General features: G+C 38.7%; 1 protein-coding gene and 1 non-coding gene across 3 annotated transcripts; one reads left to right on the top strand and one right to left on the bottom strand.

Moving 5' to 3' along the window:
* Positions 1 to 96: 96 nt before the first annotated feature.
* trnaa-agc (transfer RNA alanine (anticodon AGC)) lies at positions 97 to 169 on the bottom strand. The gene has a single exon. It is a non-coding gene; the product is annotated as a tRNA-Ala (tRNA).
* A 151-nt stretch (positions 170 to 320) lies between these two features.
* On the top strand, positions 321 to 9,742 carry rabif (RAB interacting factor). 2 transcript variants are annotated; one of them, XM_061786243.1, is made up of 3 exons: positions 321 to 476; positions 922 to 1,084; positions 9,124 to 9,742. In XM_061786243.1, the coding sequence occupies exons 2-3, from the start codon at positions 941 to 943 to the stop codon at positions 9,370 to 9,372; spliced, it is 393 nt and encodes a 130-aa protein (XP_061642227.1). In that variant the 5' UTR covers positions 321 to 476; positions 922 to 940; the 3' UTR covers positions 9,373 to 9,742. The 2 variants fall into 2 exon arrangements, with proteins under 2 accessions (XP_061642227.1, XP_061642228.1); XM_061786244.1 differs by having other exon boundaries at positions 333 to 452.
* Positions 9,743 to 13,208: the final 3,466 nt, after the last annotated feature.

Below are 13,208 nucleotides of genomic sequence, written 5' to 3'. Positions count from 1 at the left end.
GACCATTCAATGAAGACTAGAGTGTGAGTATTTTTTTCTGGAGGTAGGTTTTGCTAACTTCCTTCGAAAATAAGATGTATTACAATAATAAATATTTGGAGGATGCGGGCATCGATCCCGCTACCTCTCGCATGCTAAGCGAGCGCTCTACCATTTGAGCTAATCCCCCAGACAGAGGCCGAGAATGTTGAAACCATACTCATCATATCTTTACCAGTCGCACAGAATTTTTTTGTGTTTCGTTTTCTTTCTTTCCTGTGATTATTTTTTTTGGCTGTAAGTAGTAGTCCAATTGGCATTGTATGAAAAGCTCTGGTGCGTGTGTGTGATGCCGGAACTAAAATTTCGGCGTCATTCTAAACGAGCCCGTTTAGTGTGTGGACGGTAGCGTCCAAGACCAGCCAGAATGCTTTGTTTGCTATAGCTCAGCTGACATTTTTACATCGTGCCCGGTACTACTTTTTCATTTTGATTAGGTACTTATTTGTTATATTTCAAGAATAGTTTGGTGATTTTGCCCTTTTGTATTATTATTACTTGGTTTGAATACACTAATGCGTGGGAACGAATTCAAAGTGACACCGGAATTATTTTTTAACAACGATGCATATTGAACTATTGCCTGTCATACGATTTAAGTATTTTTCTCTGCTCATGTTGCTTTTAAGGGGATTTAAAGCTTAAAATTAACACATCCGTCTGATAAATGCTCAGAACGTGGTAATTCTGGTTTGTTTTCTCCGAATTTACACTGCCACGCCTCACTATTGCTTTAATTTAGGCTTCAACACCAGTCACTACCTAACGGATAGTAGTGTATGAGGATGCAAAAAAGTGTACCGACTTTGTTTAGTGTGTGTAGTGTATATATGCTGCAAGAGAACGACACATCCTGTACTGAGCTGTTCTTGTCTGTCCCAGGTTCGTTTTAGACCGTGAGATGGACCACAATCCACAGACTAAAGCCGGCATGGACCGGCCCGACCTGGTTTCCGAGGATGGAAAGAACAGCAAGTCTGTCCTGTGTCAACGATGCGGATCCAAAGTGCTGTCCCCGGGAATGGCTGTGTTCGCAGAGAAAGAGGTAACCCGGAATACTTTTGGGGGTCAGCTACAGTAGCTACATTGGCCTTCATATCTGAAACTATTATAGCAATCATTTAGTTTGATTTGTGCTCAAGTTTAGGAGGCAAATCAAAATCAGTAATTTACCTCACAGTTCTGAGGTTCGGGGTTTGCATTTCATCTCTGGAATTCCTTTGTGGACTCTGCATGTTCTCTGGGTGCTCGGGCTTCCTCCCATAACCCAAAAACATGCCTGTCAAACATGTCAACTGATGGCTCTTAAATCAGTTGAATGGTTGCTTGTGTATATGTGCCAGTCATCAGCCTCCTGCACGGAGTCAGCTAGGATAAACTCCAACTCAGCCGTGACCCTAATGAGGACGAGCACTATAGAACATGGATGGTTTGGAAACAAAAGTAAAAGTGCTACACTAATATATAGTAATGTGTTTTTTTTTTGTTTGTTTGTTTTTTTAGATTGTTGTTAAAGTCCTTACAGACACCTGTATAAAACAGATATCCTACTCAGAAATATGGTTGTATATTGGGTTAGAGTAAAAAAATATATATATTTTTTAAAAACGTACATTGTACCAGCCCAAAATTACAGGAGTAATTTGTAAATCCATGTTATGTCTGAAGCCATCATTAGATTTAGTTCTAACAATACCATAATGACCACATACTGTATACAGTGCCATCAGAAAGTATTCACACCCCTTCACTTTTTCTGTTTTCTTTTGCTGTTACAGACTCTGATTTGAGTATTGTTTTCTTTCTTTTTTTTTTAAATCTACATAAAATATCCCATAATGACAAAGTCAAAACATATTTTCAGACAGTTGTGCAAATTTATTGAAAATGTAAGCATAATAGTATTAAGTAAGTATTGGCTTAATATTTTGTTGAAGCACCTTTGGCAGCAATCACAGCCTCAAGTCTTCTTGGGTATGTCTCGAGTATGTCACACCTCTTTTGGGGCTTTTCCTCCCATTCTTCTCTGCAGATCCTCTCGAGGTCAGTCAGATTGGATGGGCAGCATCTGTGGACAGCCATTTTTAGGTGTTTCCTGAGATCTTCGATTGGATTCAGGTCCAGGCTCTGGCTGGGCCACTCAAGGACATTCACAGGCCGCTCCTGAAGCCACTCCTTTGTTATCTTGACTGTGTGCATTGGGTCATTGTCGTGTTGGAAGGTGAATCGACGCCCTAGTCAGAGTTCCAGAGCAAGTTCTCTTGAAGAATTTCTCTATATTTGGCAGCTGTGATCTTACCCTCTATGCGGACTAGTCACCCAGTTCCTGCAGCAGATAAACAGCCCCACAGCATGATGTTGCCACCACCATCCTTAACAGTAGGGATGGTGTTAGCCAGGTGATGAGGAGTGCCACCTCTTCTCCAGATATGACGCTTGCAATTCAGGCAAACAAGTTCTATTTTGGTTTTATCAGACCAGAGAATTTTGTTTCTGCAGGTCTGTGAGTCCTTAAGGTGCCTTTTGGCAAACTCCAAGTGGGCTGAAATGTGCCTTTTAGAGAGAACTGGCTTCCGTCTGGCCACTCTACCATAAAGGCCTGATTGGTGGAGTGTGTTAGCAATGGTTGACCTTCTGGATGGTTCTCTTATCTCCGGAAGTGAACACTGGAGCTCTGCCTTAGTGACCATAGGGTTCTTGTTCACCTCTCTGACCAAGGCCCTTCTTCCCCGATTACTCAGCTCGGTCAGACGGCCAGATCTAGGAAGGGTCCCGGTGATTCCAAACTTCTTCCATTTCCGAATAATCAAGACCACAGTGTTTTTCGGGACCTTTAATGCTGCTGAAATTCTTTTGTACCCTTCCCCAGATTTGTGCCTTGACACAATCCGGTCTCAGAGGTCATTGCTTGGTTTCTGCTCTGATATGCACTGCCAACTATGATACCTTATATAGACAGGTGTGTGCCATTACAAATGATGTTCAATCAACTGAATTTACCACAGGTGGACTCTATTCAAGTTGTAGAAGCATCTCAAGGATGATCAGTGGAAATCAGATGCACCTAAACTTAAGTTTGAGTGTCATAGCAAAGGGTGTGAATACTTATGTACCTATTATGTTTGAATGTTTACATGTTTTATAAATTTACACAAATGTCTGAAAATATGTTTTTACTTTGTAATTATGGGATATTTTATGTAGATTTTTTTTTTTTAAGAAATCTATATTCAAATCAGCTTTAGAGTAAGTCTGTAACATAGCAAAATGTGGAAAACGTGAAGAGGTGTGAATACTTTCTGGTGGCACTGTAACTATAGATGTCACTCATCATGGGGGGGAAAATCCTTAAGACAAAATTTGTCTTGGTTTGCAGTTATACAATCTATATGTTATGTTAAGACTAGTGGTGTAACAATTCATTAATTATATCGATGTATCGATTTATATTCCTACGATCCAACTGGATCAATCTGTAATTGCCAAGTTAGCCTTCCGAATGTAAATATATCGATTTAAATAATTTAAAAAGTTTTTTCAATCAATTGTATCAATAATATGAAATAACACACTGGATTTACGCACGGCAGGCTTTATATGGAGGTGTGTACTGTATGTGTTCTATTTCCAAGAAAAATGGGGAAATTTTTTTCCAAGGACCCCATTGTAATTCTAAAACCAATTAAACATCTCTTTTCTAGGAGAAAAAAATGGCACAACAATAAAATCATAGCTGAAATAACATAGATGACAATAATGTACTGTTTCCCCTTTGTTTTATTGCAAAGCAATACAATCAATCAATCAACATTTGTTAAGCAGACTCATAGTCCATTATAAAACACATCAGTACAGTACACAATAAGACACTTAAAAGGAAAGCACATCAAAATCTTTGTATTTAATGACCATAATTAGTTTGTGCCCGATTCCATGACAAGAAACAACAAGAATGTAAGACATTTCATCTGCACTGTCCCGTATGCAGGTATTTATTTCACTGTCAGACTGGATGTATGTTTGGCTAAAAAGATAGTGAATCGATTTCGAGCCACTGAATCGTTTCGGATCGCATCATTCTAAATGAACCAATATCTTCCTTGGATCGAATCGGCAACCACGAATCGTGATACGACTTGAATTGTTGTTATAACGAATCGTTAAACCCCTAGTTAATACTGATTATTATTGTAAATAAGAGGTGAGAATAACACTGCAGTGTGACAAAAAGAAAGACTTCCAACACTCGGTTCTGTTACACTTTGAGAATGAGTTGTCTTTATATCCGGTGGAATGATTATATATAATATGGTGTACCCCACCTCCCGCCGAAGATAGCTGGGATAGGCTAGAGCAGCCCGCGACCATAGTGAGGATAAGCGGTACAGAAAATGGATGGATGTGTGTGTGTGTGTGTGTGTGTATATATATATATATATATATACATTTTTGCAGATTTATTAAAAAAAGAAAAACTGAAATATCACACAGCCATAAGTATTCAGACCCTTTGCTCAGTATTTAGTAGAAGCACCCTTTTGAGCTAATACAGCCATTATTCTTTTTGGGAATAAGTTTTTCACACCTGGATTTGGGGATCATCTGCCATTCCCCTTTGCAGATCCTCTCCAGTTCTGTCAGGTTGGATGGTGAGTGTTGGTGGGCAGCCATTTTCAGGTCTTTCCAGAGATGCTCAATTGGGTTTAAGTCAGGGCTTACAGTATCCCTGTACTTGGCCGTATTCATATTTTCTTCACTTGCAACCAGTCTCCCTGCAGCTGAAAAACACACCCACAGCATGATGCTGCTGCCACCACCATGCTTCACTGTTGGGACTGTATTGGACAGTTGACGAGCAGTGCCTGGTTTTCTCCACACATGCCACATAGACACGGGTGTGGCTTTCCTAATCAAGTCCAATCAGTATAATCAAACACAGCTGGACTCCAATGAAGGTGTAGAACCATCTCAAGGATGATCAGAAGAAATGGACAACACCCAAGTTAAATATATGAGTGTCACAGCAAAGGGTCTGAATACTTATAGCTGTGTGATATTTCAGTTTTTCTTTTTTAATAAATCAGCAAAAATTTCAACAATTATGCTTTTTCTGTCAATATGGGGTGCTGTGTGTACATGAATGAGGAAAAAAATTAACTTAAATGAGTTTAACAAATGGCTGCAGTATAACAGAGTGAAAGATTTAAGGGGGTCTGAAAACTTTCCATACCCACTGTGTGTGTGTGTGTGTGTGTGTGTGTGTGTGTGCGTGTGTGTGTGTGTGTGCGTACGTACGTACTATATATAATATTAAACTTTGAAATGGGACTACAAATACTAAATGCAAATACAACTCCAATCATAAAAAAGTATATATATATTTGTTTTATATTTATTAGCTGCACTGGGGGTGGAGTGGCACATGCTGGTGCCTTTCAAGCAGACGGTACTGGTTTGACTCCCACTTCCAGCCATGGCCCATCCCAAGCCATGTGTCATGAAGGTCATTTGGTGTAAAAACTGTCCCAAACAAATAATGTGACTGAATTCTCTATTGACCCCTGATGGGACAAGCCGAAAGTTGCAACAATTTAATATTTACCAGCTGAAGCTGTGTTTGACAAGCAATAGGTTCTCACACTTCAGCTTTTATTGTCCTCAGATAACAACCTCACAATCACACTTTGTAGTCAAAGCAACATCAGTGCCTCAAGGCTATCTGGCCAGATCGCGCTGGACAGCTCTGACGGCACTTTATGATTGTGTGGAAAGGGCTTGGCAAAATTTTGGCGAAATAAGGGTCATGGGTAAAGAACACAATGGCTCAACACATCTAACATTTGGGCACCTAATACATACGTTAAACTGAAATCGGGATAGTTGAACACGTGAAACGTGACTTTAAGCAAAATACAAAGTTCGAAAAATTTATGTCGTATGAGCCACTAAAAGTTATATTAGAGTGTTATATTACAGTCTGTTAATGTATAAAGAACATAAGTGTAGTAAAATATGATTTAGCTAAATAATTTCCAATGACAGGAAGGTGGGGCCATCTGTACAGGAACACAGGAGTTAGGAAAACACTTTGAGGAGGTTGAAATGAATTTACTGTCTCACCCTAAATTGCAGTATGCATCCATACATGGAATATAACTCAATGGGTTTCACTTGCTGGACAATAACACACACAACGGTCACAGAATGAAATTAATAACAAAAGGAGTTGAAAGGATATGTCTACTATACGAACAGTCAAAACAATGTGAGAAATAAGAAAACAATTTGATGAAAAATACAAACAATTAGTTTCATATATCTACATCTTTGGAATCTTCTGTCCTACCCCTTCATAATTTTTCAAAAACACACTTAAATTCTCCCAAACGCATGTAGGGAAATGTGTTATGGTCTGATAAAACCAAGGTCGAACCTTTTGGCCATAAATGTAAAGGGGTTTGGCGCACACACAACTCTGCTCATCACCAAAAGAACTGCCACCACTATACTCACAGTGAAGCCCGGTGGTGGGCACTGATGGCAGCTGCTTTAGGGCTGTTTTTCTTCAGCTTGACCTGGTTTAAATAGTGGCAGGTGTATGTGGACTCCCTTTTAACATGCGTTTGAATGCGACTGGTTGAACACACATAAGCAAATAAATGATAACTTCTATAATATATTTAACACCTCCCTAGTTAGAAGGTGTCTGAACTTGTGTAACCACATTATTGCAGTGTGGCCACAGCAATTACAGGACACTTCTGTCAGTCTTTGTGCATGTAAAACGGTATCAATTCACTTGCATGTATCCACAGGCACACACCCCTTACTGCAACAAATAACTCATGAATATGCAAATCGCTTGTGTATCCCCTCACTTATACACTCGTCCTGTACACTTTTATAATTTACATAATGAATGCCACCACATTTCAATTGTACAGCCGGGTTCACGGCCCTGGTTCTGCATGCTTCTTCTCCTGTCCTTGTCCTGTTCTATCTTGTCCTGTCCTTCCCATACAGGGTGTAGCACTACAGCCCCATGCAACACTCATATTTAACGTTTCATTGTTGTAGATAATGTAATGTTTTACTTCTCTCATCCGGTTTACAATTAGTGCTTTGTCTTTTGTCTTTGTTTCTTTCTCCCGTCTAGAAACTTTGTTCTGTTCGACTGATCAAGTCTGATTCTCAATAAACCTCAATTATAATACCACAGCGGAAGCTTAAAAACTCCACTGTGAAACAGTAAAACTGTTTCGGTATAAAAGGGATACAGATTTTCCATTCTGCTTGACCTAACAGCCAAATAGGACAAAATAAAAAAAATAAAAAATAAAAAGCCATACATGCCCAATCCCATGTTGTAATACTGTCTCAACCATGTTTGACAAATGATGTGGCTTGCGTTAAGTCATAAGCTGTTCCTTTCCTTCTCCATAGTTTTCTCTTCCCGTCATTCTGATAATAGTTGACCTTAGTTTTAGCTGTCCAAAGAATGTCATTCCAGGACGTGGGTGACTTTTTAATATTTTCTGGTGAATTCAAATAAATCTAGCTTGCCTGTTCATGAACTTGTTGTAAACCCTCTGTTTTTACATTCATGAAGGTTTTCTTGATTGATTGTACATTTTAACAATGATACTGGTACGCCTAACCTTTCCAGTGTATTCTTGACATATGTTGATGATGTGAACATTTATCTTCACCAAGGGAGAAATTCTGTGTCACTTTAGAATAATACAAGACTTTTTAAAGGAAAAGAAATGGAATGGTTTTCAATAGTCAAGTCAGTGGTGGATCCGTTTCACTTACTAGAGACAAAAGTGAAGGCAGCAAGATCCATAAACTAGCAGCAAAGTGAAAGTCGCTGCAGTGAAGGCTTGTCCCAGTAAACTCCAAATTTCGTGATGTCCTTAGACTTTAAGGCTTCTTTATAGGAAAGACTCCTTTGACTACAAATTATTGCCAAGTATGATGTTATACATTGGCCTTAAAACATGAGTGCCCTAACTTATGAGTTTTTCGAGATGCAAGTCGTCGTTCGGACGATTTATTTATTAATTTTTTTTTTTTTTTTTTTTTTTTTGCTTTGACTTGCAAGCAAAAACTTCAGATACGAGCGGTGTATGGTGGCAGTGATCTAAACTCAACTCACTTCACAACAAGCAGAAACTTGGCAGATAGTGAACACTTGTTCAAAAAAGAGGCTTCAAGCTGTTTATTGTCAGTACAAGTTGAAGTTTACTGTCAAAGTAAACATCAAACAAAGATAATTACATGTTGTGTATACCATTAGCTTAATGCTAACAAACAACGCAAAATGCCATAGAAGGGCTAACCAATAGCATCAGTGTCATGGTGTTGTAAGTCTTTAAGTAAAGGATATTTGAACAGAAACGGTGGAGCAACACATGTAGACAGACAATATAACCACCCTGACAGGCATATATTCTTTATTCTTTGCAAAAAAAAGGACTAATATTACTGCAGTTTACTGAGTCAGTTGTAAAAATCTTTTGTGTGTGTGTCTTTCTGTATTATATTGCCCCCAGGTGGCCAATGCGTTCACACCAGAAGGAGCAGCACTGTGTCTATTGAATTGAAGCAAAGAAATGTGGCAAAACGGTTTAATGCTTTACATTCTATTTAATAATTTGTATAAATTAGTCAAGAAGTCGCCAAGTCAAGAAGACGACTAATTTTATAAAGTGCAATTTTATCATGCAATTTTTCTTATAAAAACACATAACAAAATGTTTCTAGGATTTTTTTATTTTTTTTTTATTTTTTATGCTGCACTAAATTAATGGCATTTCCATTAATTTCACTGGAGGAAAATTATTAGAGATACAAGTGTTCTGAGCATGGTCACGGAACATATTGAACTCGTATCTCAAGGCAGCACAAAGAGCATAAAGAGGTTGATAACCCCTGTTCTAGACCTATCTGTAATAATGTAAAAATGTCTGTCATTCTTAAGTCACTTTGTAAAGTTAATGCTACCGTTTCACAAATCTGTGCCCATAGTGCTCTACTGTCTCAAAGATCAAGTGTTGAGGCTGTGTCGTTTTCTCATTTCAGCTTATACTACCATCCATGCGTAAAAAGAGCAGCCTCAGTGCCACAGAGGGATCAGTGGACAGGGACACACTGACCTCCCACTGGTTAGTGGGGGATATGTTCGATTTTGAGAACGTGGGCTTCACTAACGATGTGGGGAGAATTAAGTATCTCATCTGCGCAGACTGTGAGATTGGACCCATCGGCTGGCACTGTTTGGATGACAAGATAGGTTACTATGTTGCGATAGACAGAGTGAACCATGTCTAGTTTTAAAGCATAATGAAACAGAAGAAATTGTCAAAGTAAATACACTGTACAGTGGACCCCGCATTGAATGGCGTTTTTTTTGTTTTTTGGGGGGGTGTTTTCCCCCAAAGAATTTTCCATTTATTTCAAAAAAAAAATTCTAATTCTTTTTGGTTTTTTTGAGGGGGGGGGGGGCAATTTAAAAAAAAACGCTGACTGGCCGTGAAAAGCGCGGGTCCACTGTAGGTGCTTGCTGGATTTTTATGGATTTACTGTCAGTGCTAACCCTTAAAAACACACATTGAGTTCATACTGTAGATGTCACTACTGTTCTTATTTCTCACACAGAGAACTGTATCATGATTGTGCTCTAATAAAAATATTAAACTTTCTCAATTTTAAATTGTCTTGTGAGTGACCTGAAGGTCAAGCTTACCATATTGTCACCACCATAAGGCGCATCGTATTATTGGGCGCAAGCATGGTAAAACATATGCTCTCTTGAAACATGGTAGCATGAATGTTTTAAAACAATGTTTTTAAAAAGGCAGCGGGAGCAAAACATGAGTTCGGTTGTATTTTATGGAAGTATTTAACAATGTACTCATGTTATTTTTTGATCAATCCTCATCCACAAATCCATCAAAGTCCTCATCTTCTGTATCCGAAATGAACAGCTGGGCAAGTTCTCAATCAAACACGCCAGGTTCCCTCTCGTCATTGTCGGAGTCAGGCTCGTTGCCGTGCGGCTCCTCAGAAATGTCCAGATCTGTGTGACAGACCACCAAGGACTCCACTAAAAGAGGTTTGATAAAGATCTGATATTGTATTTCAAAATAAAAGTCTACGAAAACTAATAAATTGAATTTTTTAATGCATCTCAAGATTCAAATTAACCTTGCTGGTTGCATTCCTTAACCAAAGAGCATTGACGTCCGTATTATTGGGAAGCTTTTATTTTGAAGGTTGGCGACTTATTACCGTAATGCCTGGTATCCACAAAATTAGGGGCGGCTGGCTTGATTGCTACTTTACGAGTGGAGGCTGGCTTGACCGGCGCTATATACCTACTGGGGGCGTGCCTTTAGCGTCCTCCTTCAGGCACACCCTTCCCCCTTTATGTCCGCATGCTGTCCTAAGCCACGTCCGCTTTTCCTCTGTATAAGCAGCGTGCCGGAAGGAAATGCTCCCAGTCAGTCAAGCGGAGCGCTCATCACACAACAACATTTATAGATTTTGGAACTTTGTGCACACATAAGGCGCGCCGTCCATTTTGGAGAAAATTTACGACTTTTAACTGCGCCTTATGGTCGTGAAAATACGGTACTTACAGTGCCATGAAAAAGTATTGGCCCCCTTCTCAAATTCTTATATTTTTGCATAATTTCCCCACTTTAATGTTTAAGATCATCAAATGTTTTAAATATCAGACAAATATAACCCAAGTAAACTTAAAATGCAGTTTTTTAATGATGATTTGATTTGTTAAGGAAAATAAACTATTCAGTTACCTGGCCCTGCGTCAAAAAGTAAACCTAATAACCCCAAAACCTAATAACAGGTTGGGCCATCCTCAGCAGCAACAACTGAAATCAAGTGTTTTCTATAACTGGCAATGAGTCTTTCACATCTCTGTGTATATATTTTGGCCCACTCTTCCTTGCATAATTTTTGGATTTCAGCAAAAATTGAGGGTTTTAGAGCATGAATGGCCTTTTTAAGTCATGCCACTGCATTGAAGTCCGGACTTTGACTAGGCCATTCCAAAATCTTCATTATCATCAAGCCATTCAGAAGTTGACTTGCTGGTGTGTTTTGGATCGTTATCCTGCTGCAGAACCCAAATGCGCTTCAGCTTAAGGTCACAAACTGATGGCTGAACATTCTCCTTCAGGATTTCCTGTTAAAGAGCAGAATTCATGGTTCAATGAATCACAGCAAGTTGTCCAGGTCCTGAAGAAACAAGCAGCCCAAGACCATCACACTACCACCACCATGTTTGACTGGTAGTATGATGTTCTTTTTCTGAAATGCTGTGCTACATTTACGCCAGATGTAACGAGACACACAACTGCCAAAAAGCTCGACTTTCAATTTTGTCAGTCCATATAATACTCTCCCAAAGGTCTTGGGAATCATTCAGATGTTTTTTTTTTTTGTAAAAGTAAAATGTGCCTTTATGTTAGCAGTGGTTTTCGCCTTGGAACTCTGCCATGGATGCCATTTTTGCCCAGTCTCTTCCTTATTGTTGTGTAATAAACACTGACCTTAACTGAGGCAAGGGAATTCCTTTGTGGCCTCCTAGATGAGTCATTGCTGTTCTCTTAGGGTAATCTTTGTAGGCCGGCCACTCCTGGGAAGGTTCACCACTGTTCCATGTTTTCTCCATGTGAGGATAATGGTTCTCCCTATGGTTCGCTGGAATCCTAAAGCTTTAGAAATGGCTCTTGTAACCCTTTCCAGACTGATACATGTCAATTACTTTATTTCTCAACTGTTCTGGAATTTGTTTGGATCGTGTCATTTTGTTGCAGATTTTTTTAGACCTTTTGTCCGATTTGATTTTGTCAGGACAGATACTGTTTGAATGATTTCATTGGTTGAGCAGGTCTGGATGTAATCAGGCTTGGGTATGATCAGGGGAAATAACCAATAATTTTGATCAGCCACAATTAATTCATGATTTAACAAGGGGGTAAGTACTCTTTTACATATGGCCAGGTTTTTTTCCCTTAATTAATAAAATCACCATTTACAAACAGCATTTTTAGTTCACTTGGGTTATATTTATATGATATTTACATTTGTTTGAGGATCTTAAAGTGTGGAAACTATGAAAAAATATAAGAATTTGAGAATTTTTTTCCCTTAATAAATGCAATCACCAATAAAAAAAAACTGCATTTTAAGTTCACTTGGATTATATTTGTCTGATATTTGATTATCTTAACCATTAAAGTGGGGAAACTATGCAAAAATATAAGATTTTGAGAAGGAGGCCAATAGTTTTTCACAGCACTGTATATTACTGTGTTATACACTGACCAGACACAAAAATGATTACTTGCACAATATGATGATATCCAATTCAATAGCTGTAACTAATATAATCCTTTTACAAAGATTATCCGGTTCAATCATGGTTGGCACTATCACAGAACTATTCATGTAATTTAATATTTCTGGTTGTAATTTGCAGTGATATGGAACTGTACTGTTTTTTATTTTTTACTCTTGTGTAACAGGTAACTAAAGTATGAAACACAGCTCTCATTATGATGCAGTACAGTTCTGCAAACTACAACTACAACAATAAGCTTATTAAATTAATACCTCTGACAGTACCAACAATTGATCATTATTATTACCTTCAAGAAGGCATACGATACCGCACTTTTACTCTCAGAGCATTGAATCCATCCCAACGGGACTGTTCTGATTCTCTTAGAAGATGTTTCGCCTCTCATCCGAGTTGGCTTCATCAGTTCATGCAACAAGGCTTTGATAGGACAAACTCGTCTCGCCGGTCTTAACTAAGCCTTGTTGCATGAACTGATGAAGCCTGCTCAGATGAGAGGCGAAACATCTTCTAAGAGAACCAGAACAGTCCCGTTGGGATGGATTCAATGCTCTGAGAGTAAAAGTGCGGTATCGTATGTCTTCTTGAAGGTAATAATAATGATCAATTGTTGGTACTGTCAGATGTATAGGCGAAATGTCTTCTAAGACAGCCAGAACAGTCCAGTTGTGATCAATTTAATGCCCTGAGAATTAAATACCTTTTTTACTGTATGTATGTCATTATATTGTGCAAGTGATGATCATGATGTTGTGGCTCGTTGGTGTGTTGATTGTCA

Source organism: Phyllopteryx taeniolatus, chromosome 9 (genome assembly GCF_024500385.1).
Source record: "Phyllopteryx taeniolatus isolate TA_2022b chromosome 9, UOR_Ptae_1.2, whole genome shotgun sequence".
Classification (NCBI taxonomy): Eukaryota; Metazoa; Chordata; class Actinopteri; order Syngnathiformes; family Syngnathidae; genus Phyllopteryx; species Phyllopteryx taeniolatus.
The sequence above is the reverse complement of the archived record's forward strand: the minus strand, read 5'-3'. Positions and strand labels throughout refer to the sequence as shown.